Source organism: Onychomys torridus, chromosome 18 (genome assembly GCF_903995425.1).
Source record: "Onychomys torridus chromosome 18, mOncTor1.1, whole genome shotgun sequence".
Classification (NCBI taxonomy): domain Eukaryota; kingdom Metazoa; phylum Chordata; class Mammalia; order Rodentia; family Cricetidae; genus Onychomys; species Onychomys torridus.
Window position 1 is genome coordinate 51486143 of NC_050460.1, and position 26485 is coordinate 51512627.

Consider the following 26485-nt stretch of genomic DNA (forward strand, 5'->3'; position numbering starts at 1 on the left):
GTCCTCTCTCTGCACTCTCTGGATGTATCCACATTACTGCTGAGGACAGCCTAGTCAGGCAGAAGCCACATAATGATAGCATAGTGGCGTGCCTGTTTGTTTTCTGAATGCCTTACTCTCACTAATTAGTTAATGCACCAGTGTTATTAGCCGATCTCAGATGCTCGTCTTTATTGGGAGGATGTGAGTTAGTTCGGAATACACAGAAGCACGCACGGCGGGGGGGGGGGGGGGGGGGGGGGGGGGGGGGTTGCTGGCAGGGAAGGGATTGTTGTAGAATACATCCAGTGGGTGCCATGTGTGTGATAAACATACTGGGAATATGTGTCTCTTCTTCGCATTGCATGTTATTTCCCCATGGAGTTGAGCGGTTGGCGCTTTCTTTTTTAATCTCTGCGCCTCTTGTCATTTATCTTGAAGTCACATTGGTCACAGTGACAGAAGCCATCAGTGGCGTGCAGAACTGATCATGTAATGGTTCCCAGGTCCAAAGTGGAGAGGGTGTTTCCAAGGACAGGGAGTGCCTGATTTTATTGCCTCCCACAGATTTATTCCAGAGAATCCAGGAATAAAATGGGAACCATCGTGTGGCTGGATGTGCTAAGATCTAAGTCTCCTGAACAGATGGCTGTGGGGGTAGGGACAAGAACAAGCCAAAAGCCATTGGTTTTCCTCTGCAATGCAGCATGAGGGTGACATGGTAGGGCCAGTCTGAGGGAGAGCGCCTCCAGGTCCTCTCCTTCACCAGTAATAACCAGGTGACTGAGGCAGGGTGAGTGTACCTAAGAAAGCAAAGCCACGCAGAAATGATTTTCAAAGGTGACATATGCATACCCCACATTTCTTCAAATTCTTCAGGGTAATTTTCTAGATGTAGTGTGCCACTTCTGAGCAATATGACCTTTGCAGACATTTAATCACGTCTGAGTCTCCATATATGCACTGTAAGACAGGATTTCTAATGCCTACCTCACAGGATTTGGGCACACATTCAAGGGATAATTTATGTAAATCCCAGTGCTTAGCAGATATTCCATATTAATGAGTGAGTGAGCCAGATGTGTAAATTACCTAGCCTAGTGCCTGCCACCTAGTAGCTGCTCACTAAAGATGTCTTTTGTTGTGGTATTGGTTTTGAAGCCTTTCAGGAAGATCAGTAATACCTTTCATCTTGTAAACTAAATCGGGGGATTACCCGTGCAAATCTACCAGTAAATGGTTCCAGGCTGGGGAGATGCTAAAGAGCTTGCCACAAAAACATGAGGACCTGAGTTCAGATCCCCAACACCCACTCTGGCATCGCAGAGACAGGCAGCCCCATACTTACAAATATCAGTGCTGACACAACTGTTTTCCACAAGCATTTTTCACCTGCTAGCCACTGGCTCCCAGGCTGCAGAACCTGCAGAGAAGTCTGACATCTTCATTCTTTAAGATTTTATTTTTAATTATGTGTCTGTGTGTGTGTGTGTGGGGGGGGTAATGTGTGACTTCCGAGGCCAACGGCATCAAATTCCCTGAGGCTAACGTGACAGGCAGTTGTGAGCCACCCGAGGTAGGTGCCAGGAACCAAACTCAGGTCCTCTAGGAGAGCATCGAGCACTCTTAACCCTGAGCCATCTCTCCGTTCTCCTGTCCTCAGTATTTAACCTGACCTTTCTGGTATATGGTGATAGTTTGTCATATGACTCACATTCTCCCTTATCACAAATGACGAGGGGCAGACTTTCATGCACGGGCAGTTTGCAGGTGTCCAAGCAGCTTTTGTCTCTGCAGTGCTGGGATGCAGCTGAGGCCCCCGTGCATGTGTGCAAGCCCTGCCTCACTTGCCCCCGCCTCCCAGACCCTACACTGTTTCCATTGAGTTCCTTATCCTGGAAGTTTTTTGCTTTATTGGACTCATTTGTATTTTATAGACACTGATTATTTGTCTGGTGGAGCTTTGAAAATATTCTCCCACAGTTGTGGCCTGTGCACTTTCAATTGCATCTTTTATTAACTACAGCTATCTTGAGTTATAGGATATGAAGTAGTATCATTTTGATGTAATAGAAATCAATTGGATGAAGCTAATTATTATATTATTATATCCATAACTACAGGTTTTTAATACTTACAGTGAACATTTCAAATTTAGTCCCTGAGCATGTTTTGTTCATCTATGTTTCTTAATTTTGTGTTTGTGTGGCTTGTGTGTATGAACATGTTCATGCATCTGTGCACACGTTCATGTGTATGTGCACATATGTGCACATGCATGTAGAGGCCAGAAGTTACTGTCAAATGTCTTCATTTATCACTCTCAAACTTATTTTTTGACATGGGTTCTCTCACTGAACCTGGAGATCACCAGTTCAGCTAGATTGGTCCAGTGAGCCCCAAGGATGCTCCTGTTTCTGCCTGTCCCCAGGACTGGAATTGCAGTGTGCTCTGCTATAATGCCTGGCATCTAATACAAGTGCTGGGGACCTGAACTTGGGTCCTCATGCTTACGTGTTAAGGACTTTATTGACTGAGCTGTCTTGCTAGCCTCTGTGTATGTCTTTTAAAATCTTCCCTTCCTCCTTCCTTTCTTTATTTCTTCCTCTCTTTCTTCTGAGGCACTGGGGATTAGATCTAGGGCCTTGGCATTCATGCAAGTGTCCCACTGAGCTCCAGCCCCAGCCCCCACTTTTACCAAAAATAAATATATGATTCTGTATTATGTTCCACATTCACTGGCTGTATAGTTGATCTCAAAAATTAAAAGTAAAAAAGTGAAACAGTGAAGTGGTTGCTCCCATCTGACACTTTAAACCCTCTGACTGTCGTCTTCACTGCCAGCTCGCCAGCATGGCTGGGCTTGCGGTCACCCAGGAGAGTCATCTCTGAGTGTGTCTTCAAGGGAGATTCTGGAGGTTTAATGAGAAGGGAAGACCTGCCCTTAATGCAGGTTGCACAGTTCCATGAACTGGGAACATGGACTGAATTAAAATGGGGAAAAGAGAGATCTGGGTGAACAACAGCATCCAGCCTACCCCGCTTCCTTCGTGTAAGCACAGACTGAGTGACCACCACATGCTTCTGCACCATGCCGTCCGTTTGTGATGGGCTTTGTCTGCTCAAACCAGGAACCCGAATCCATCTTCTCTCTCTTACATTGTTGTACTGAGACATCACCTCACAGCAAGGAAGAAAGTAGCTAATAAAACCATCTTACCTTTATCCCCTTCACTGCCCCACCTCTGTCATACATAGTCTGCCTCTATGAGTCGGTTGTAAATTCTGCATAGGAAATGCTTTGTGAAATCTCTTATCCACTTCCTTAGGTTATTACTTTTCTGTAGAGTTGAGTTCCATATATACTTTGGATAGTAATTCAAGCTTTTGAAAAGCAGAAACTTTAAATTTTGATGAAACAATTTTTATTATATTTGTTTGTTTAGTGTGTGTGTGTGTGTGTGTGTGTGTGTGTGTGTGTGTGTATGCATTTGCTCACTATACCTCCACATGTGGACATGTGTAGGGGAGAGGCTAACTTGTGGGATTCAGATCTCTCTGTCTGTCTCTGTCTCTCTCTACCATGTGGGTCCCAATATTTATTGATTTTTAAGACTCTATGGCATCTCTTCAAAAGCAGCCATCACCCCCTAGAGGAAACTTTAGTTGTCAAAGTTTTTGTTTTATAAATCATTACATGTTCCAAATATCCATGCAACCTCATTAGTCAAATTCCAAGGATGTTTTTGGTCTGTTTTATGGTCTATGATACCTTAAAAAAAAAAAAAAATCCAGAATGCAGCATTGGCAGCTGTGGTCATGAAAATACTGACCTTGGGCTTAAAACAAAACAAAAAATAATTTAGGGCTTTAAATATTTAAAATATTTATTTTATGTGTACAGCTGTTTTTCTTGCATGTATGTATGTGCACCACATGGAGGCCAGAAGATGGTGTTGGGTTCTCAAGGACTGGAATTATATAGACGGTTAGGAACCACCATGTTGTTCTGGGAACTAAATCAGGGTCTTCTGCAAGAACAAAAGTGCTCTTCACTGCTGAGATCTCCAGCCCTAATAAAACTCAAGACTTTAATGATTTAGAGCTGTTGATAAACTGTAGGCAACATAGAAAGTGAGCAATCAACCTCAGTACAGGTTGTAGATCCAACTAGATTCTGGTTCCGTCTTCCAATAGAGCCATTTTTTGTTTGTTTGTTTGTGTTTTTGATCCAGGAAATACAGGTAGTGATGCAGGCTGGGATATGACTTCGTAGCAAAGTGCTTTCATGGCAGAAGCAACACTCCAGGCTCAAGCCTCAGTGATGCAAGAACTGCACATGTACACAAAAAATAAGTGTATGGCATTGGGAAAACAATGATAGAGACGCAGTTAAATGTCACTGATTTCCTCCATATATGGCCAAACCTGACTACTCAGTCAGCTTCACTTTTCAGGATTTGAATTCTAGAAATGCCCGTTACTTACAGGCTTATGAAGTCATCGGGTGAGGTGTCACTGGTTGTAGCATTGTGCATTTTGAGAAAAACTTGGAGGCAATCTGAACAACGCATAGGAGGCTGGTTAGAAATACTGCACATTCATGTGGAATATTCATGTAACCACTTAAAAGTTACAGGAGAGGGGATGGAGAGATGGCACAGCAGTTAAAGAGTACTTGTTGGTCTTGCAGAGGATCTGAGTTAAAAATCCCCACAGCTGTGTCAGACTGCTCAAAATAGCCTATATATCTACCTTCAAGGAATCTGGCACCCCCTTCTGGCCTCCATAGGCACTGCACTCATGTGCATACCCTCAGACAGACATACATATATACACATAATTTCAGATAGATAAATGTTCATGAAAGAATATTGTACAACTATTCACGTGATTATATTTTGGCAAAGTAATTTCATACATTAATTACATTTTAATGCAAAGAAGCCTCAAAACAAGGGTTGAGAGAATCCACACACTGGTAATGGTGGCTGTTTCTGAATGGTGATGGTATGGTTTTATTTTTAATTCCCTTCTATTTGAAATTTGTATTTATCTTATGTCTCTTGAATGGAAATGTTCCCTTGTTTATATATTTTCTTGTGACAATATGAGATCTACTGTAGCAGAATTGTTAGAAGTTCTTATTAATAAAATAAACTTGAAGCCAAGTATTGGGGTGAATGCTGGAAGATCAGAGACACAGAACAAACCACAGCTTCCTCACTTCACCAGTTCCTTAGCCAGTCTTGTTTCCTCAGACTGCAAGCTTCGGAGTCCTCATCCAAATGAATCTCAGCTGAACTGTGCTGCTCAAAGCCTAAAAGCTTAACCAGCCAAATTGTTTAACCTGCCAAATGCTGCTAGTTTCTGGTCTTCACGCCTTATATATCTTTCTCTTTCTGCCGTCACTTCCTGGGATGAAAGGTTCACTTTCTGGGATTAAAGGCGTGTGTCTCCATGCTGGCTGTATCCTTGAATACACAGAGATCTGCCTAGCTCTGCCTCCCAAGTGCTGGGATTAAAGGCGTGCACCACCACTGCCCAGCTTCTGCTGTGGCTTGCTCTGACCCATTTTCTAGCCACCATTTTTGGCTCTGTATCTAGTGGCTATCTGTTCTCTGACCCCAGATAAATTTTTTAGGGTGCACAATATTTTGGAGAACACAATTCCACCACATTCTACGCTATGAATAAAATTTTAAATGCATACCCTAGTGTTATGGACTACAGTACAGATTTCTTACTTGACTAGTAAGCAACCATTTCTACCTCCTTGGTTCTAGGCAACCACAATTCTACTCTTTGGTTCTTTGAAGTTCATTGTTGCAGATACTTTATATGGTGACTCGTGCAGAATTATTTTATGTAGTGTATGTTTTTTCATTTGGTTTATGTGTGTAGGTATAACGTATGTATGAGCATATGCATGCACAGAGGCCAGAGGCCAACCTTGGGTGTTGGTCCTCACCTTCCGCCTTGTTTGAGACAGTCTCTGTTTTGTTGATCACCACTGTGTACTCCAGAACAGCTAGCCATGGAGCTACTGCGGATTCACTTTCTCCACCTCCCATCTCTCTTGGGAGCACTGAGATTACAGATGTGAGCTTCTGTATCTGACTTTACATATGCTCTGAGGATTTAAACCCGGGTCCTCATGCCTGTGCACACCCTATACTCATGGAGCCAGCTTCTCAGCCCTCAAGAGATTTTTCTGAATTTATCTACTCAGTGAAATTCTTAGAGTTAACATGTGTTAAAGACAGGAATGCTTTTGAAAATTTATTTAAAAAAAAAAAAAAAGCTTACGCAGCCCTGTTTTCCAGGATCGTTGGAACTTTCAGTTGCCATTCTCCACATGAGAGTTCTTGAGTCTTGTCAAGCCTCCAGAGTCACCTAAGACTCACCTCATGTAGGGCACCGATCTCATGGACTGTTTAGTGGAACCCAGTGATTCATGTAGGGCTTCCTATTTGCTGTTAATACTCACAATTACTTGAAAAGATCAACACAACTCCTACCTACCAAGTGTAATGTTTTTATGTTTTAAAAAGCCGTTGTCATGGGTCTGGAGAGATAACTCAGCAGATAAGAGTACATACTATCTTCCAAAGCACCTGAATTCTGTTCCTAATACCATGTCTGGTACCTCTCAACCTCCTGTAACTCTAGCACCAAGGGTATCTGGTGCCCTCTTCTGGCTTCTTCCAGCACTGCACTCTCATATACATACGGGGTTGCACACACATGCATGCACGCACAATAATTTTATTTTGTAGCTCAGTAGTCACAGGGTCCGAAGTCTAAGAAATTGAGTTGGATAAGAAGTTATCCTTACAAGTTGATGCAATGCTGGATGTGATTCTAGGGGCTTATCTACCTAGTCTAATGGGCATACACACTGACAGAGTCTCACATTTTAGTCTGTACTGAAGTGATTCTTCTGCCTGGTAAGTTCCACTACTCTTGTTGGTAGATTATAGAACTTTAGCCAAACCTATTAGACAGTGGTACCATCCAACCCAACCCAATTAAACCACAGATTTTTAATACATCTAGTTTAGTCTTATTGGCTCTCTTGTCCCAACCACGTTCTGTGCAGTAAATGAATAGCACAGTGTCCAGCGTGCTGAAAGCCTACATGTGGGACCACACATCAGGTGGAGTGTGAAGTTAGAACCCTTTACAGATTATGTTTAAATCAGAAGAGCATGTGATGAAATGGTCAACTATGCAGAATAGCCCCCCCCCCCGGGTTTTAAATTTGCATTTGATTTTCTTGGCCCTGGATTAGCCCATAGAACATGACAGTTAGGTGTGCAGAGCTGAACTGAGCTTTCCTGGGGCAGGTTTAGCACATCTACACCCCTCAGGAGCTCCTGCCTGTAACTCCATGGTACAGGCAGCTTTTTCCACGTCAACACCTGCTCATTAGGAACTGGACCAAGACTCCCAAGGGCTCTCAGATGGCCCTGCTTCTGTGTCTCTGCCAGTCTGCACCAGAGTTTAATATCAACCTTGAGGTGAAACTCTGTCCTTTCCTCATAGCTAATCTGCAAAACCATCTGGCCCCTTTTCTCTGAATACAATCTAGTGCATATGTGGAAGGGGCGCTGGCTGGGGCTGGGCAAGCAGACCTGCCCACATTTCCTAAAGGGCAATCCATTGGTGGTGGGAGTGGTTTGGATCCAATTTGACTTAGAATATAAGCCTAAGTTTGTTCTTTCCATCGTTTCGTCTTTAGTTGCAAGATATTTGCTTGGAGCTTGCCCTGTTAAGGAAGTGTGGGCATGTTTCCAGCATTAGTTCCCTTAATAAAATAATGTTCCAAAGGAGCATAATTATGATTTTTAAAAAGTGTTTTTTTTTTTCTTTAATTTTCTGTTTTGTTTAATACAGTATCACATGGGAAAGACTTCTCTTAATATTGCTTACCTTACTCCACCAAGTAATTGAAATTACCTAATAAGGCACGTACAAAATATCATAGTAATACAGAGGCCCTGAGCATTTGGTGAATGTGGTATCTTCAACACACACATGAATTATTCTGCTTCATCAAAGGACGTGTCTAATAAATATACATTTAGCAAAGGAGTTATGAGATTTTATCTGTGTGTATATAGCTTAGAAAACACACAAATATTTTTCTATTACTCCATGGCAATTCTCATACTTAAATTCTGTGTGTCATGTCCATGTATAGCCACATATATGTATACTTAAGCATATGCATACATGTGCCTTGTCATATTACATAGATAAACATTTATGTATGTAGAAATACTGTATACATCAGGTTAGACCTTAATGTCCCTTCTTCCTTTCTCAGAGAATGGTTTGTCAGTAACCACGAGAAGGCTGAGAACTCAGCAGGCCATGGGCCCCTAGCCAACTCCTGCCTTGTTTTTGAATACAGTCTAAACATGAAGAATAAGACTTGTATTTATCAATGGTTAAGAACAGATGACAAGAGGAATACTAGTGGCCCATGAAACTTATACATGTGTTCCTGGGATTTTATTGGGTCAGGGTCACATCCATAGCTTACCATCTCTGGCTACTTTGGCGTCAATAGCAAAGTCCAGCAGGGACTCCAAGTCCATCTGGCAAGCAGGGCCAAGGATGTATACTGCCTGCCACTCTGCAAATGTGTTTGCTGACCCTCTCCTTTAAAAAAAGTCGAGCATTAAATACTACAAAAATCTGTTGGAACCAAGCAAGAGCCCCTTGTGATTGAAAAGGATTGGCTTCTTTCATTTGAACTCTTCACAGAGAAATTAAGGATGAGGAAATCCATCTTAAATTTTATCTTTCATAAACCAAGCATGGTGGTGCAGGTCTGTAATCCCAGCACTTGGGAGGCGGAGACAGGAGGAACAGGAGTTTATATTCCCAGCTAGATAGCAAATGTCTTGGGCTATGTGAAATCCTCCCTCAAGAAAAGGTCTCTAATAATTTTCTTCATAATTTTTTCCTCTCAGACCACATAATCTAATGTCCAACTGCAAGATGTTTTGAATATTCAAACTTTAGGAATTTGTAGCTCTGTCCTGACATGGTGTCACAGAAAGGCAAGGAAAAAGTTCAAAAGTCATAGAGCATGTTCTATGCATCTTAAATATCTATTTTTATGATTATTTTTAATTGTGTGTGTGTAAGAGAGAGAGAGAGAGAGAGAGAGAGAGAGAGAGAGAGAGATGCCTACAGAGTTCAAAAGAGAGCATCAGATCCCCTGGATCTGGAGTACAAGAGGTTGTGAGTTGCCAAATGGATGCTGCGAAATGAACTCAGGTCCTCTGCAAGAGCAGCAAGTGTTCTTAGCCATGGAGCCATGTCCAGCCCCATCATATGAGTCTTCATTGCACTGGTTGATGCTGAGCCTTTTGAAGTAACGTGGGATTAAAAAGCCTCCTGAGATTTATCAGTTCATAGGATGCATAGGAGCCAAGGGGTTCTCCAAGTTTGCTAGGGACCCAAGTGCCAGTCTATATCAGTATCAGTCCGTGCTTCTCTGTGCCGTCTTTCCTTTCTATGATACTCGTGTTTCTAGACATCAGCTACTGAAGCATGCCGGTAGGATAGGAAAGACATAATTTTCCACATTGCAGAAAGACAAAGCTATAAATTCTGTGGATAGTGCTTCCTAAGGCCATGAGTGTTATAATAAAGAAAACAGGAAGATTTGTTTGTTGGTTTAGAGAGGGTCCTACATGCTAAAAGCTGACCTGAACTATGTTATATAGCTGGGGATGGCTTTGAACTCCTGATCCTCTGACCTTCACTCCCCAAGTATTGGGATGGCAGGTATATGTCATCATATTCAGTTTGTGTGGTGCTGGGGATCAAACCCAGGACCTTATGAGTGCTAGGCAAGCACTCTACCAACCTAACTACATCCCCAACCTCAGCACTTTTATAGTAAGTTCATGTGTCCCATATTTTGATACAGGCTTGTGCCTGGGTTTTAGTGTGATATTTGACTGTCTTTGTATGATCTGACATAGCATCTCTCTCTCTCTCTCTCTCTCTCTCTCTCTCTCTCTCTCTCTCTCTCTTTCTCTCATTCTCTCTCATTCTTACCTAGCTCTATACGTATGGCCTTGTCAAGCAAATGATTAAATGTTTTATTGTCTAGAAGCAGAACCCCTTTCTTGTAGTATGTCACACTCTTTCCTATACAGGGGTGGGAAATGATCATTGGTTTGTTTTTGTTTCAATACAAGATTTCCCTGTTTTGTCCAGGCCAGCCTTACACTCACATCCTTCTGTCTCTGCCACCCCAGTGTTGGGCTTAAAGGCGTAGGCCAACATACCTGACAGGCCTCCAGCTTTCTGACTCTTCCCATTTGTCCCTTTGTACCTTTGATGTCAGCCACTTCTCTAAATAAGTCCTTTGAAAGTCAGCTTAGCTTGCCAGCTTCTTGATCCAAAAAGAACCAGGAAAGGATACACCGTCAATTTTCAATCTTCCTTCCAACTCCATTTCATCATCACAAAGTGCATGATGGGAGAGAAACTTCACTGTGCCTTCCATTTAACAGCTAAGAAGGCAGGAAGTGAGGTGTGCAGAGGATTCCTTTACATCTCATAGTCACTAAGAACAAAGTGAGGAGGCGTGTTGTGTTGGTTGTATGCATGTCCTTTCCTTTGAGCCATCTTGAATAGGTTACTGTATACACATTAAAGAACAAGAGCTTAGTCAGGGAAAAAACAAACAAACAAAGACATCCCAGACTATGTCACATTTGGCTAAATAAGACACAGGGAATGTATTGCATGACTCAATGGTCCTACTCCGTCAGTGTCCTTGAAATTGTCACTAAAGCGTCAGTGAACGAGAGTGACGGGCTCCAATTGTTCGGGCGGGTTTGCAGACAAGAGATGGCAAAGCATGTCTGATGACCATCTTCTGAAATTGCATCAGGATTGAACCCGTTACCTTAGAAACCATCGAGTAACTATCAAATAATTTTCTCAGTGGAATGATTTGCTGGTGAGTTACCACCAAAATGGAGTAGAATGCCTTGATAAATTGGCTCTCGCCATCTTGATTTATTTCTTCTGGGAATCGAAAGAAGGCAAAAGGCTGGTCTGTGAGCAGTTCTCAGCCTGTGCACTTTCAGTTCAGTATTGCTGCACACTTTTTTACTATCTGAAATTGTCCCATCACTTCCTTGTTTATGGCCCCCACCCCTACCCCTTATTCTCAAGAGTGGAATGTTCTGAAGGTAGACTTTATTGATCTTATTCACCATGGTAACATCTTCATGGAGGGCATGAATGATGCTCCCTGTCACCCGTTTAGCACGTGAGTGCTTGGCTAAGTTGACCAGAGTGTGAAGGGTTAACTCATAGCATTGTGAATGGGGAAGAGCCTACATTCCTGACATAGAAAGCATTTTCATGGGGGCTGATCTGTGGCTCTGTCCTGCCTACCCTTCCTCTGCTTCCCTTGTGTGCTACCTTTGTTAATTCCTATTTAATTCATCTTTCTCTCCCACTGAGGGACCAAGTCTCGTTTGTATACACGACCCAGGAACTAAGCACAGGACCAGCACAGACTGTGACTGGGAGAGCACATGACCAGTGTGTGAGTAGAACATGGTTGCTACTTTTAGCTGAGTGCCTGAAAACCAATGCATACATTTGATTCAAGACCTTCATAGTATCTACCTTTGTGTCCTTTGATATTTCTCAAGGTACACTGATACTTATTTGTATTTTAGAAGAGGGTCTTGCAATGTAGCCCAGGCTGGCATCATACTCAGGACCCTCCTACCTCTGCTTCCTGAGTGCTGGAATAATACCATTCTATAGAGTGAGTATTACGTTTCCTTTCTTGAACAAGAGAGTGAATGATGGCAGCTGGGTGTCCTTTGATGCTTGTTTGAGGTAATATCTACTTTTAGGAGGACAGTTTCTGATAAATTGGATACTCTCTTTGTAAAAACAAATGAACGGTTTATGTAAACTACTCCTGTCCAGTAGAAATAGAATATCCATATATGTCATTTCTTAATGATACGTTTTTAAAGGGGAAAACTATACTTGATTTAACTCAAATTATTGTGGTGGCATCATAAATCAGTAGAGAAGGTTATTCTGATGATTTACACTTTATTAAATTTAAGTCTTCAAATATAGATTTGTATTTTAGTTCATGAAACTTAAGCAGAGTGGGTTGACATGTAAAAGTTGTCCCAAATACGCTTGACTGTGTTCTAGTATCTCAATTGAGAACTGGTTGTCAATTTGAACTTTTCAATTAAGTTAAAATTTGCCTTCTCTAGCTGCGTTAGCCACATTTCAGGCCCAACAGCCACCTATGAGTGCAGCGGCTGATGGGTACAGATGATAACGTCTGCTTAAATAGACCATCCCTAGATAACTTGCTTTATTTCACCCAGTGACTTCTGTCACTTAAGTACAGAGCATTCAGGAGTAGTGAGAGGGTGTCTTTGAAGTCATCTGGTTTATTTCCTTCTCCGGTAGGAACCCAGAAAAGAAAAGGCTGTCAGGTCGGCTTTACACACCATCCCGTTCACCCACTGCACTTTCATGGCTCTGCCTGGCACTACCAGTGTCCTCTTTCAAGCAGGCAGACACCAGGGGTGTGGCTGTGGTGCCTTCCTCCTGTGATAAGACCTCCAATCTCTATGCTGGCCTGTGAGGCTTTGATGGGCAGACTCTGGGGAAGCCATCCCCGTGTGTCTGTCCCCATCTGCTCAAAGTGTGAGGTCACCGACGCAGCTGGCGTGCTTGGGACAGCTGACTCTCTCTCCAGTGCTGAGGTCAGCCCAGTTAGTTGAATGGACGGTCTTCTCAAGGGAAGGAGGGCAGAGTCGGGGCTAAGACAGATGGTACCAAGGCCAGTGCTCATGGACCACAGGTGTTACTCCCCAGGAAGAACGCGGCTGGAGAGTCCTTCGGGGATATCCAGCCATGCCTCCCAAGCCCTTTTAAAGCATCTGAAAATGAAGAATGAGCATGACTGTTTGGAATTTGCCAGGGTGCTTCCTCAATGCTTATTGTCTTTCTTCTCTATCTACATCATTGGGAGGTTGCTCAGGAAACCGTGATGGTGTCTCTCTATCTGGGATGCCAAAATTAATGAGACAAAAATGGATCTATTTTTCCTTGTGAGGGGAAACATGTTTTGAGACTGTACTAGTTCTAAGAGGAGGGAAGTGGATGCATCAGGAAAGAGTTTCCATGCTATCAGAGTAGACACTTCACTCACTGCTGACAACCTGACATCAACAACAGGGACAACACAGCTTCCCAGCAGTGCTATGTTTTGAATTTGATCTATGGCTTTTTCCATTCCTCTGTAGTATAGAGTAGTGCATAGAGTCCACACACTGCCCAGCTTCCATACCTCCACCGTGTAATATCTCATTCTTGGGTGGATCTGGGAGGAACTGGGGAAGCGGTTATGAGCAAAATTTCATTGTATGAAATTCTCAAAGAAATGATTTAAAATGAGGGGGGGAAACACAGAACCATTCTGCCTTCAGTCACCCAAGTGGCCATGTCATCTCCATAGAAATCACATACATCATCATCTCTCTGTCACCTCAGCCCAGCAATGCAGAGACAGAGTGTGGAATGAAGGCCAACTGATAGTAGGCAAATTATTGATTGGCTGAACTAATAAGGTAATCGGAGCTTGCCTTGAGATAATGGTGAAGGCGGACCAGAGTGGAAGGAAGAGGGGAAAGTACTTGGCCATGGTATCTCAAGTCTGGAAGTCCTGGTATGAACTGACTTGGTCTCTTTTAAGAGAATATTTACTCAAAATTGTTTTGAGTCCTAATTGAATATTACTGAAGGAAGAGCTATTGGTCCATTTACTAATGAAGAAAGCAATTAGTACTTTTATTTAGTCGCAGTCTCATGGTCTGATGCTGCACATAGAGGAATTATTCTGAAGGAAACCTGTTCACTCTGGTAAGAAATCGAGAGTTACCTTGTTAGTCGGAGCCACTTCCTGACAACAGGTGCGGTGACATGCAAGGGAAAGAGCAGGACCCTTGGCTGCAGTATGCTTGCTTTGGGGGCAGCACATCAATTCTGACTTCCATAGGGAGGTGGAAGGGGATTGAGGGGATGGTGCTCCCTGCCTCCTCTCTGAAATTAGCTAAGTTGCTTGAGTGTGGCAGCCGTGACACCTCCATTGGACTTAATGAAAACAAAAGCCTTGTTGGTTAGTGAACGTTTGAACAATCATTCTTGCCCTACCCTATATGTTGAAAGGATGATCTAGGAATCCTTGTAGGGAAGTCCTTTGAGGGTTGGGATGCTGTACTTTTTAATAGTTTCGGCATTCTTCATACTGGCCATGAGCCTGTCTGTTAGGAGTCAGACTGGAGAGGTTGCTATAGATGTGAATGACCACAGAGCTGGCTTTAGGATGCTCCATCTTTCTCTGTAGCATCCCACATCTACATCCCATTCTTGTTCCTGTTGGGGACCCACTGCACGCTCCAGAAGTATGTGGTCTTGGCCAACCCGACCAGTCATCTCTAACCTCCATTGGGGCAGGATAGTTCAGTGAAGTTCTAGACGAGGACTGAAAGCAAGAGGCTAACTCTTCAGTAAAACAATAAGAATGTAAGACCTGTAGGGATGCCTTCCTTGGTAGAGTCACTGTTTGGAGTTCAGGTCTAAAAGCTAAGGAGAAACCTTCACATTTCTTCTAAGAAAGAAACTCAGTAGGTCGTGCCTTAGAATTTATTTGCAATGTGTTCCTGACTTACTAATACAAGGAAGTAGCCAATGGATAGAATTTTTCTCATTACGGTGTCATGAAAGTCATTCTCCATTCTCAACTTCTTGCCATTTTGAAGCAGGGAAAACTTCTAGAGAGGAGTACCTGTGGCTTGTTTTTGTTTTGTTCTAATTATTACTGGTGGAGCTCAATGGAAGTGACTTGCTTTGCCAGTGTCCTTTGGAGAAGTTGCCTTGATCAAGGGTACTTATAAATGTGCTACATTTGGAAGTATCATTAGTGTTTAGAAAAGGAAGAAAAAAAGATCTTGAAGCCAGTGGGAAAGTAGCCAGTTCTGTATTTGGCTGCCCTCTTTAGCTGGCTGAAACTGTGCAAATATTCCTCAAAAGTGTATGACTTTGAGAGATGCCATATGAAAATGTCACGTGTTATCCCTTCCTCTGTCCCACTTATGTCTTAAGGAGGAAAAATCCTGGTGGGAAAACATAAAGCCACTCATTTTTCCTACCAACCCCATTAGGGCTCGTCTGCTTTTGAATTTGAGGTAGAATGGTCTATACTTCCATGACCTTTGCCTGCTTCTTGTTAGATAAGACACACACACACACACACACACACACACACACAAAAACACGCGCGCGCGCGCGTGGGCACACGCATGCATGCACGTGCACATGTGTTGTGTGTGTGCATGTACACATGTGTGGGTATGCATGTTCACCTGAGGACATTCATGTACACATGTGTGAGTGTGTGTGTGCTCCTGCCTGTAGCACCCACATGACAATTTCATATGTCATTTTTTAGACATCACCCCCACGCTTTTTTGAGACAGTGTCTCTCAGTGGCCCGGAGCTGACCAAGGACACTGAGCTGGCTGGCCCGTGAGCCTCTGGGATCTGCTGTCTCGGCCTCCCCAGCACTGAGATTACAAGTGCAAACCATCATACCTATCTAGTTTGTTTTCAGAGACCATAACCAAGTTCTTAGGATACGCCATTTCCATGAGATGATACTTCTGTGGAAAGCGAGCCTGTGTAAATGGGTACACATAGTAGGCCCTCATCAACTGTGTGAACAGAGTACTTTTCATGTGGTCTCAGTGACATGTGCCATCTACATATAATAAGGACAACAGGCTGTGGGACTTGCATCTTGCAGTTCTTTATCACTGCTGACAGAGTCTGGAAGACTTTCAACGGGAGAGAGGGGACCTTTGATATCCACAGCAGAATCAGTCTGTAGATGTTGCTGGTAAGAATCTCACTCAGTGCTCTAGAGGTACACCAGATGTCCAGCTGCTCTATAGATCCACAGCCCAATACCCACAATGCCCTGGGCCTTGGGATCCATCCCTTATGAAGCTCGGAGCTCTGTCTACAGAGCCCAGTATGTCCACCTCCCAAGTTAAGGCCCATGGTGCTCAGGCCACATGAGCCTCTCCTTTTGATTCCCTTATTTGATTTTCTTGGTGAAATTGAGATGTCTTAGCTGGAGCCCGCAGGCTTTGGGCCCAGTCTAGCATGTCAGGCACTTCTTGCTAAAGCTGTCAATGTCAGTGGTGGTGCTGGTACTGCTGCTGCTGCTGCTGCTGCTGCTGCTGCTGCTGCTGCTGCTGGTGGTGGTGGTGGTGGTGGTGTGTGTGTGTGTGTGTGTGTATATGTATGTGTGTGTGTATATGTGTATGTGTCTCCCTGCTTAGCTCTCTTCCAGTGCACGCTCACAGAAGATGCCGGCATCTTTGAGCCACGCTGTTCCTTTACTTCTCATAATGACTATTCAGAGGCTGCAGTCGCTGAGGACTCAGGTGGTGCACACAGTAGCGTGATTGCAATGAACCCTAGCACAAAAGCCACTCTGCGAGACTGCTGACAGCCCTGCTGCCCTCTCCTCTGCCCCTCACAGCACACGAGAGGAGAGTCCTGGGGAACCTCTGAATCGGGCATCTGTCCCTCACAACAGTGGGCTCACGCCTTCCTGGATAATGTGTTGTCATGAGCATGTTGTTTTAAAAAGACAACAGACCCTTCTTTAGTCCTCTCCACAAAATGCATCAGGACTAACTGGGCATAAAGGATGCCCTGTTGAGTCCAGCAATGCATGCATTGTTTGCCTGAAAATGGAGTCAGCATCTCCCTGGGAAAATGTAGCTAATTTATTTTATATATTTTGCACCATCAGCAGTTGAACTCAAGCGGCTCTGTTCTCCGATGGGTTAATTTTCACTTGGTGCAGACCCAGGCTGATGGATAAATTGCAGCCCTTTCTCTTTTTGTGGAGGATTCTGAAGTCGGTTTTTTTCAGGATCCATGCTGGCTTTCGGCTGCCGCCGCATGTGTGGTGACTCCGGATCCTTCCCCTTCGGAAGAGCACCCTTTGCAGCGTTCCCCCTTCGGAGGACTCACTTAGACACTTCCAGCTGGTGGCAGGGGATGCGGCCATAACACAGCTCCTTGGTCCCAGCTGCCTCCACTACAGCCTCTGCAGCAGGATGGCTGCACTTTCCAGGAGAGGGGCAGGCGCAGCAAGGTGTAGGGTGAAATCCGGACCCTGCTGTGGTGGGTTTTGAAAGCTGCAGTTTCTTCAGCATCTCTGCCTCTCTGCCTCTTGGATGCTTCCCTGCCTTTCAGCCCAGGCTCCTTTCCGGCGAGGGCTATGCTGCTCCCTGCCTAATTAGAGGTGCCCAAGGAGATCACCTTTTCGGAGAAAGCTTGGCGTGCTTGACAGGGTCTTTTTCAATGCATTATGGCTCATGCCGCCTCCCAGTTAAAGAAAAACCGGGATTTAGAAATCAATGCTGAGGAAGAGACTGAGAAAAAAAGGAAGCACCGCAAACGGTCCCGGGATCGCAAGAAGAAGGTAGCTATGTGTGCCACGGGGCTCTCATCTTTGTGTCTGGATTTCCTCCCGGCATCTGAGACAAGCATGGAGGGCCTTTTTTTTTTTTTTTTTTTTTCACGTGCAGCATAGAGTGGAAATTGGGAGTAGAGATGGGGGGCTGTTGGTAAAGCATGGTCACAGGCTGGGCTTGGGCCAGGGAAGGCTTTCTCCTGAGTGGGGGGAGGGTGATTGCGGGGCTCTGCGGAAGGTGCGCTTCACTTTACTGAGGCTCCCGGCATGTTTGCACAACACACAAGGGTGTTGCCAAGGAGTTAAAGTTACTTTCTTTGCAGCTGGGTCAAGGTTAAATAGACTGCAGGTGACTCTGGCGTGCAGGACAGCCGGCCTTTGTAGTTCTTAGAGGTCTGGTGTGTGGAAAAAGCTGCTTTGGGGTTGGAAGTGTGTCACATGTGCGCCTGTCTTGGGCAGCTTTGTGACCGCTAGCCCATTCCTGCTCTGCCTTCTTGCTGTCCTTGGGTATCTTATCTCTGGGAGGTATTCTTCAGCTAGGATTCTGCAATGGAAATCAGCTACTAGAAATAACTTTTTGTGGCTAAATAGAGCTGAAATTGCGGACCTTTGAGTCTTACCTGCTGAGTGAGAGTGATTCTAAACGCAGGCATTCCTGTGACATGGGGGGTGGGAGGGAGTGGGGGGTGGCGCTGCAGCCTTCAGCACCGATAGCCTGAGATCAAAGGCCCCATGCGGCACTAGGTACCCAATTCTGATGTCCAGGGCTGGAGAGGAGACACAAGAGAGAGATTCTAGGCCAGTGAGTGGTGTTTCCTTGCAGCTAGAGAGTTCCTTCCTATTTGATAGCTTCGCCCTTTAAGATGACTCCTGGGGACTGGATGGTCCAAAGGACTTTCCCTGCGTGACAATTAAGAAAATTTTGACTAAAACTCTGTGATCTGAATATGGAAGCCAGTCATAAAACATTTTGATGTGTCTGTGACTACCCCAAGGGAAAGAGGTTCTTCATGCATTCTCAGCCTTGATGTGTCTGCTTTGCAAATGACATGCCAATTCCATCCATGGAATCTACCTTTCTTCAAGAGGGAGATGGCTATTTTGGGTACCTTCCCAGGTTCCTTCAGGGTTAGGCTCTGCAGGAGTAGGCCCTCTGTCTTTTGCCGAAGAGGATGGCATTTGGGGGGTTACAGCAGTTTTGCGGCAAGATGTTGCATGTACATACCTCTCCTTTGGGTATTCTTGTAAATAAACTCCTTGGATCTCTTTTCATAAAAGTAAAAACTTGGGGTTAAGGAATTCTGCCATGGTGTATTTCAAAATCTTATATAGCAGAGTTAGGAAATGATGGTATTTTACAAGGTTCTAGTCTTTTATTATATGAGCTCTGGCTCGGAGAAGGTCACTATGGATGGCCCCTTGCCAAATATCCCTGCCTCCGTTCCCTGATGCTAAATGGGCTTCCAAGACACAGGGGTGCAGGGACATACATTTTTGAAAAGACCCAGTGTCCTCCTGAAGGTTGATGGCAGGAAGGACCTTGTAGCAGCAGTGACTGGCCTGGGCCCCTGTTTGACTAGGTAACCACACAAGGAAGGGTGAGGTAGAGTTGCTTCAGGACTCACTGAGCTAGAGCAAAAGCTTTGTGGACCAGAATGCTTTGTTAGAAGTGCGACAGTCCACCCCATGTAAATCTCTTAGCAACCAGAGGGCTACATAGCGCAATATCAATATCGCCATTGTGGACAGACAAGCTGATGTAGATACATTGTTCTCAGGACTCTCAGAGGGGAGCTGCAGAAAGTGGCTGAGGAATGACAGTGACAGCATCTCAGATATGTTACCAAAAGGACTGTAGAAGAGAGTCCCCATGGTCATACTTTTCATGGATGGCTCTTAATGTAAGGAGTTAAGGTTCAGTTACTTTGAAGACATACTCTCCATCCATTTGATATGGCAAATGTAACTTTTGTTCCCTGAATTGTTTGACTTTGAGCGTCTTCTCAACCTTTTTCTAGAATCCTAATCAAGGCCTGTGGGCTACTTTGTTCCATAAGACAGACCCTGTGCCAATGAGGGGGGGGGAGCTGCTTTTAGATATTGCTTGGTGGGTATTTGTGAGATAGTTGTTCATAAGCAGAATTATCCCTTAGGATCTTCTAATTACATAAAAGTAATAGCGAACACTCTCCGACAACCCATGTAGAAAAGCTTAGGAAGTATCTGGGCTGCCATTACGTAAAAGAGCCTGTGACATATATGGAAGACTTTGCAGTTCAGGTTTAAGCAAGCCTGAGATGACCCTGTCTTGACTATATGTCACAGCAGCAAACATCCTGGAATATGACTAAAGAGTATAGTCTAATCAGGATGCATTGGAACTGGGATGCCAGGCTGCCACTCCACTGGGTTTCTTGAAGGCCAGTGAGCTGTGCCTTAATTCTATTTCAGATATCTTAACTAGGAGCATGGACTGCTTGTCACACACACAAACCAAAAATGCTAATGAATTTTTAATCAGTTGAATTTTAACAGAGATGTTTTATTCTTGGCATACCTTAAGTAGTTTTAAGTGGGTTAAAAAAGAAATGCATCTAAGAACTGGTTAAAGCCTTTAATGGGGGCTCAAAGTGATAGCTACTAGAGAAGGACCCCAGGTGCTTGCACATGTTAAATTCATGCTCTCCTCCTGAGATCTATCCAGGCCCCTGATTCTGTTGGAAGGGGGTACAAGCAAGGCTTTAATGGATATTGGTTTAAAGACAGACCATCCCACATTTCCCCACGGACCTTCCTGTCATAATTCCATGCCCCTCCACACACTCCCTTCATAGTGGGCTGCTTAGCTTTACAGCAAAGGACAGCAAGCCAAGGTGGGCACAATGCCCTGGCAAGGTGATGCTAGGTCTCTGTTCTTGGCAGCTTGCAGAGAGAAACTATGTCACCAGCCCATAGGTGTGTGTCAGTAGATAGCTCAACCTGTCACAAACCCAGGGAGGCACAAGCTACCTTCTGGCAGTGCCTCTGTGGTCCCTGCATGCCCCTTGCTGCCATTCTCCATGTATTCATGCTCTCCGCATGTTCAGCCCTCTCCCCCATGAAATGCGCGTTAATGCATTTTCTGTACTGAGAAAGATCAAGAAAGTCAAATCTATTTTAAGCAGTAAATTGTCTTTAGATATATGAATATCTGTTTGCTTATATTTAATATCTCTGGTAAAAAATAAATAAATAAAACAAACCAGAAAACCTTGAAGACTGCTTGAGGCAACCCCACACTCGGGCACTATGGAGTTCCTTTATCTCTCTGTGCATCGCTGTCCTGGTGCTGGGTCCTGAGATAAACCAGAAATCCTAAGAGTAATTCCATTCTGTGAGTAATATTATTTCTGATTACTGCTGTTGAATCTGAATAATCAATAACAAAGCAGGAATAAACCCACACCGTTTCATTCTTACATGCATGCATTCATTCACTAATCATGCATGAGGTGAGTTCTACAACCAGGTTTCCAATCGGATGTTGGATATAAACAAACATAAACAAATAGTGCAATGGAGTGGTAACTCCCAAGAGAGACGAGAAGAAAGATGAACTTGCCTCCCATTATCCTCCAACAGGGCAGAAAAAGCAATTCCAAGAGCCTGTACAGAGATCTCCCCTCCCCGCCGCCACCCTAGTTGATTAGAATGGGTTTTAGAAAAGGATCTGAGCCTTGGAGGACAAGGCAGGGATGAAGAAGACAGAAATGACGGGACCCATGTGGCCAGCATGGAGACAGCAGAAGAAACCATTGGGCTGCATGGAAAGCAGATGGTCATTTGTAATGCTTTGGGGGAGAGGAAGTCTGAGTGCATGGCAGGAAAAGTCAGGAGGGACCAGAGTATGAAGACCTGTGCGTGCCATCCTACAGAAATTGGCAAGGTTCCTGCTCCAGGGTGGCAAGATGCCTGTTTGGGAGCAATGCATTGCTCGTCAGCGTTGTAGACAGCAGCAGTGGAGCAGTCAGGAAGCTGGGATGGTGATCCAGGCAGAAGATGCTGGGAGCCCAAACTGGGGGAGGGTGGGGATCTGCCAACAGAGAGGGGGTGTGGTGTAGGGAAGATATTTAAGGGAAGATGCAGTGGAACTTGGCAATGGATTGTAGGTGGGAAGTGAGAAGAAATCAGATTCTAGGGAGGCTGCCAAGTTCCTGGCTCGAAGGGAGAAATGAAGAACCCCATTTCCTGGATTCTAGGCTCCTCTTCCAGGCCCATTTGCTGACTGGGTACCATGTACCAGGTGGGGCTTTCTTTGCATTGTCTTGCGGGTGCAGGCTCATTTAACATTCACAGTAGCCCATCAGAGTGTGTTTTTAGTATCCCTATATCGCAACTGTAGAAACTGAGTCATGAGCCAGTAAACTGATTTCTGGAGTTCCCACGGCTGGAGCTCATGAAGGTCCCGTATGGACTGGCCTGTCCAGCCCTCTTGACTGCACTCTTCATGTCCTACTTCATGGGTAGGATGACATCTGTTCTGTTGCTGCTGTATACCCAATAGACTTGTTGAACTGGGAGATGGCTCCATTGGGAAAGTGTCTGTTGTGTAAGTGTAAGTGTGATAACCCAAGTTTGATCCCCAACACCGCCATAAAAAATGAACATGGTAGAGTGCACCTGTAACCCTAATGCTGGTGAGGTGGGGACAGGCAGATCCCTACTAAAGGTGCATTCCATGCTAGGGAGAGACTTTGAAAAGAACAAAAGCCGGAGGGCTCCTCAGGAATGAAGCCAAAGATTGACCTCTGACGTGTGTGTGTGTGTGTGTGTGTGTGTGTGTGTGTGTGTGTGTGTACACATGTACACCCATATGAACACATACAAACACAACAGAGAAAAATTTTTTTTAAAATCGCAAGTGGACTTCTTTTAGAATGTTTTGTCAGGGAGAGTTTTTTCTTTTTATTTCCATCAGAAATCTCAGTTCATACAGTTGGCTTCTCAGAGTAATCCTGTATCTCAGTGTGTCTATCTTTCTCATCCTCTGTGTAAATGGATTGTAAGGTTTTACTTCAAAGTTCTATCTTTTAATGTTAACTTTGAGGTACGTGGATGTTTTGCCTGCATGTATGTCTGTATACCACATCTAAGGTCAGGAGAGGGCCTTGGATCCCCCACAACTGGAGTTATGGAAAGTCATAAGCCACCACGTAGGTGCTGAGAATCAAGTCAGCATCCTGTGGAAGAGCAGCCAGTGCTCATACCTGCTGAGCCATATGAGCCCCAAGTTCTGTGTCCTTAAAAAAATTTTGAATGCTACAAATGAAAATTACTCTCACTAGGGCTTCAAAGACCAGCTAGGACAATGATATCTCAGGAGAGTGTGGCTGCCTTCTAATAAGTCAGAGGAATTCCATGAGGATATTGCTTTAGCTCTCTTCTCTGTGGCATGAGGATTATTTTTATCTTCATTTTTTTTTTCCCATAGAGAAAACAAAGGCGTATAGGAAAGAACTGGCCTAACGTCCTATAACTCGTCAGTGATGGATGTAAACTTCTGCTTGGGTGGTAGGGCTTTGAGATGTATGTGACCCTTGAGTTTATTGAAAGTCTATCAGTCTTGTTTAAGGTCAAAGCAATGTAGGACTGAGAGCAGATTTGAGAAGACATGAACTCCGGCTGTGGCTCTTGCTATGATGTTTCATGTGTCTTGACATTTTGCAGGTTTTGATCATACCTAGTCACCCAGGTATTTATGTTATAAGATGCCAAGCCGTGCATGCATACTGCTCATGGTCTTTTGTGGGGTGTAATTGTTTTTCAGACCCTCAGGAACTTGTTCTGTGTCCTTGTGTATCGAGAAGAGTGATCTTGGGTCTCTGGGAGCCTTTCTCTCTGCTACTGTCCTTGAAATGCTGAGCTGTACTGATGTATTTTCATGCCTGGTTCATCTAGGAGACTAAGCTCCCTGAGGCCAGGTCATAATTATTGGCTATACATGAACTGGGTCTTGCTGCATCAGAGGATGGACTTAATGGGCAGATGGAGGACTGAGTGAGTAGATGAAAGGTAGTCCTGTGTAATGACTATGAATGTGGAATGGAGGGTAAGGTAGTTTGAGATTGAATGCCGGCATTATCTGTTGATGGCATGATCTTGGGGGAGTTATGTGATCCCTGTGTCCCTGGACCTCTTCATCTGCAGCAAGACTGTCATTGTGGTGTGTGTTTAGTCATAAGCCATGGCAACATTCAGTGAATGGCTTACAGAGCAGGTTGGCACAGAGAAAGAACCAGATAGCGTTGACTGTTGCTACTGTTGAGAATGTCGAGCAAAATGAAGAATGTGGCTTTCCCTGCACCTTCAGGAATTATACCAACTAACTTCCAGAACCCCACAGGTCGGGTCCTGAGGAACATCTCGCTGCAGCCTTCCAGAGGGCAGAAGGGTGCTTAGTCCATACATAGAGAGCCTGCAAGTCTTTGCCCTTGACTGTCTCACCATTAACTGCAGGGATAGGGAAGGCATTTGAATAAGACTTGGCAGCAGGCCGCTTGCCCACCTTTCTCTTACTGTCAAGATACTGTTTTTCTTCAGTAATTTTCTCTCACCTGTTCATTAAAAATACCAAGTCCTTTTTTGCTATTGACCAGTTAATATGGTGACTAATACAAAATCATATTAGATATAAATGATAGATTTATTAATGTTAGAGTGTGTTAATTAAATTCAGATGTTTAGGTCCCTTTCTCCCATAGTTATTTTTATTAAGATACTTCTTATTAGTTCTTTGGGAATTTGAGTTGTTGACCATATTCACCCTCTCCCTCAACTTTTTCCCTATCTACTCCCCCCAACTTGGTGTCTTCTGTTTTTTCCCCCTTTACCCTTCTGTGCTGCCCATACTTTAGTGGATGTGTGGCCTTTCACTGGAATATGGTCGACCTACCAGTGGCCACACTCTTAAAGAAAACTGACTCTCCCTTCACAGCAGCTATCAATTGCTAATAGCTCCTTGGATAGGGGTAAGACCTCCTGTCTCCATGATAGGATTTGGTTTGGCTTGAGCCTGGACATGGTTGTGAACTCTGTAATAAATAATGTGTAGCTGCCCTGTTGTGACCTGAGGACACTGTTTCCTTGTGTGTATTCTTACAGTCTTCCTGCCCCCCTTTTTTGCAATGATCTCTGAGACTTAGGGGGTACAGCATAAATAGTTAAGTTGGGGCTGAGCAATCTGATGTCTCTTATTCTCTGCACTTTGCCAGCTTTGGATCTTTGTGTTAATTACCATCTACAGCAAAAAGAGGCTTCTCTGATGGAGTGATATATTCATCTATGGGTATAACAATGAGTCATTAAGAGTAATTTTAATACTATGTCGTCTTAGAATAATGCTAGTAGGTTCTCCCTAGGACCTAAGGCTTATTTAGCTATGGATTCTTGGCCCAACAATAGTGCCAGGTATGGGTTTCATCCTGTGGAATGGGATGTAAGTCCAATCAGAGTGGTTGGTTACTCCCAAGACGTTCATGCCAATATTGCACCAGTGAGCGTGTCTTGCCAGGCAATTGTTATTATAGTTGTTGGGTCCTACTGTAGTTGTTGATAACTGCTCCTCTGAAGAGTAAACTTCAACTTCATTACTTTTCAGGCCCAGGATCTTTTTTGTAGACTAATTTTACTTTTACAAGATGATACATCTCAACACAGAAAATGTCCACTTTTCATAACTTTTCTTAGAAACAAAAGCAGGGTTTACCAGCAGGTAAGGTTGTGTTTTGACTTTATTGCATTCCACCTGCATCCATTCATGTTAACAAAACTTCATCAGTGGGATATGGTGGCCTACTTCTTTAACACCAGCACTCAGGAGGCAGAGGCAGGTAGATATCTGTGAGTTAAAAGCCACCCTAGTCTCTAGTGAGTTCCAGGGCAGCCAGGGCTACATAGTGATACCTTGAGTTTGGTATTGGTAATACAAAGGAAGGACTCAGGGCCCTCCCCAGCCCCATTTAGAGAGAGTGTGCCTGACTCTATACAGCTGGGTAAAAGATTATAAGCAAACAAACAAATAAATATTTTGGTGGATTTCCTGTGTGCTAGGGGCCTTTTTGCATTCTTCATAGTCTTCATGTCTGTGTCAGTGGGATCCACATGTTCAGAGGTCAGTGCATCTCAGGCTCCATTTGCAGAAGTCTGCCTTGGGCCTGGGCCATTCTCACTCCCTAAGTTAAATCAGTCACAACCTCTGTAAGGTTTTATTAGGGTCTTTATTAATGGGCGCCCATGGTCAACCTTGTATCAAGAGAAGAATGATCCCTTTTGAGATCTTAAAAGTTAAATGACTTCAGAGTTGGAGTTTTTATTAGTCGTTTATGTTTGGATGCAAAAGCCTATGATAGTGTAAATAATTGCACTTCAGATAATGTAGTTATACATTTCAAATAGTTTTTAAGTGGAATCCAGTCACAGAAATGTGCTTATTTATAGATATTGATATATAGATTCAACACTGAAGGCGAATGCTGTATACGTTGTGGTACCATCCTAATTGTATTCTAGAGAAGTGTGTAGAGACACTCACTTGAAGACCAACAGCCTCTGTAGTTTTACCTGAATTAGTGTGCTGCTCTGTATAAATTAAAAGAGAACAAAGCAGTGGAAACCCAGTATGAATGTTTAACACACAGTCATGGTTCAACAGCACTATGGCCCTTGTCAGATTCTCTGAAAAAGCTGGGCTGTTGGAGAACAGAAGCACCATGAAAGAGGATGGTCATCAGCATCCAGAACAGCAGCTGCTTGTCATATGTGTAGTTCCTGCTTTGATTTAACGGGTCCTAGTCTAGTATTTCTCAATCACCCACTGGTGATTGAGAATAAATCCTTCTAAATAATCAGGGTGGACCAGATACTACCATTCTCATCTGACCCATA

General features: G+C 44.0%; 1 protein-coding gene across 10 annotated transcripts in view; it reads left to right on the top strand.

The window, feature by feature from the left end:
* Positions 1-16767: 16767 nt before the first annotated feature.
* The window catches only part of Ank3 (ankyrin 3), a 310708-nt gene continuing 300990 nt past the window's right edge, over positions 16768-26485 (top strand). For 3 of the 10 annotated variants that reach the window (XM_036167583.1, XM_036167584.1, XM_036167586.1), the window contains exon 1: positions 16784-17572. In XM_036167583.1, the coding sequence (XP_036023476.1) occupies positions 17459-17572 (114 nt within the window). In that variant the 5' untranslated portion in view covers positions 16784-17458. Of the gene's footprint in view, positions 17573-26485 lie in introns of all 10 variants that reach the window. The other 7 variants (XM_036167581.1, XM_036167582.1, XM_036167577.1 and 4 more) reach the window with 6 other exon arrangements.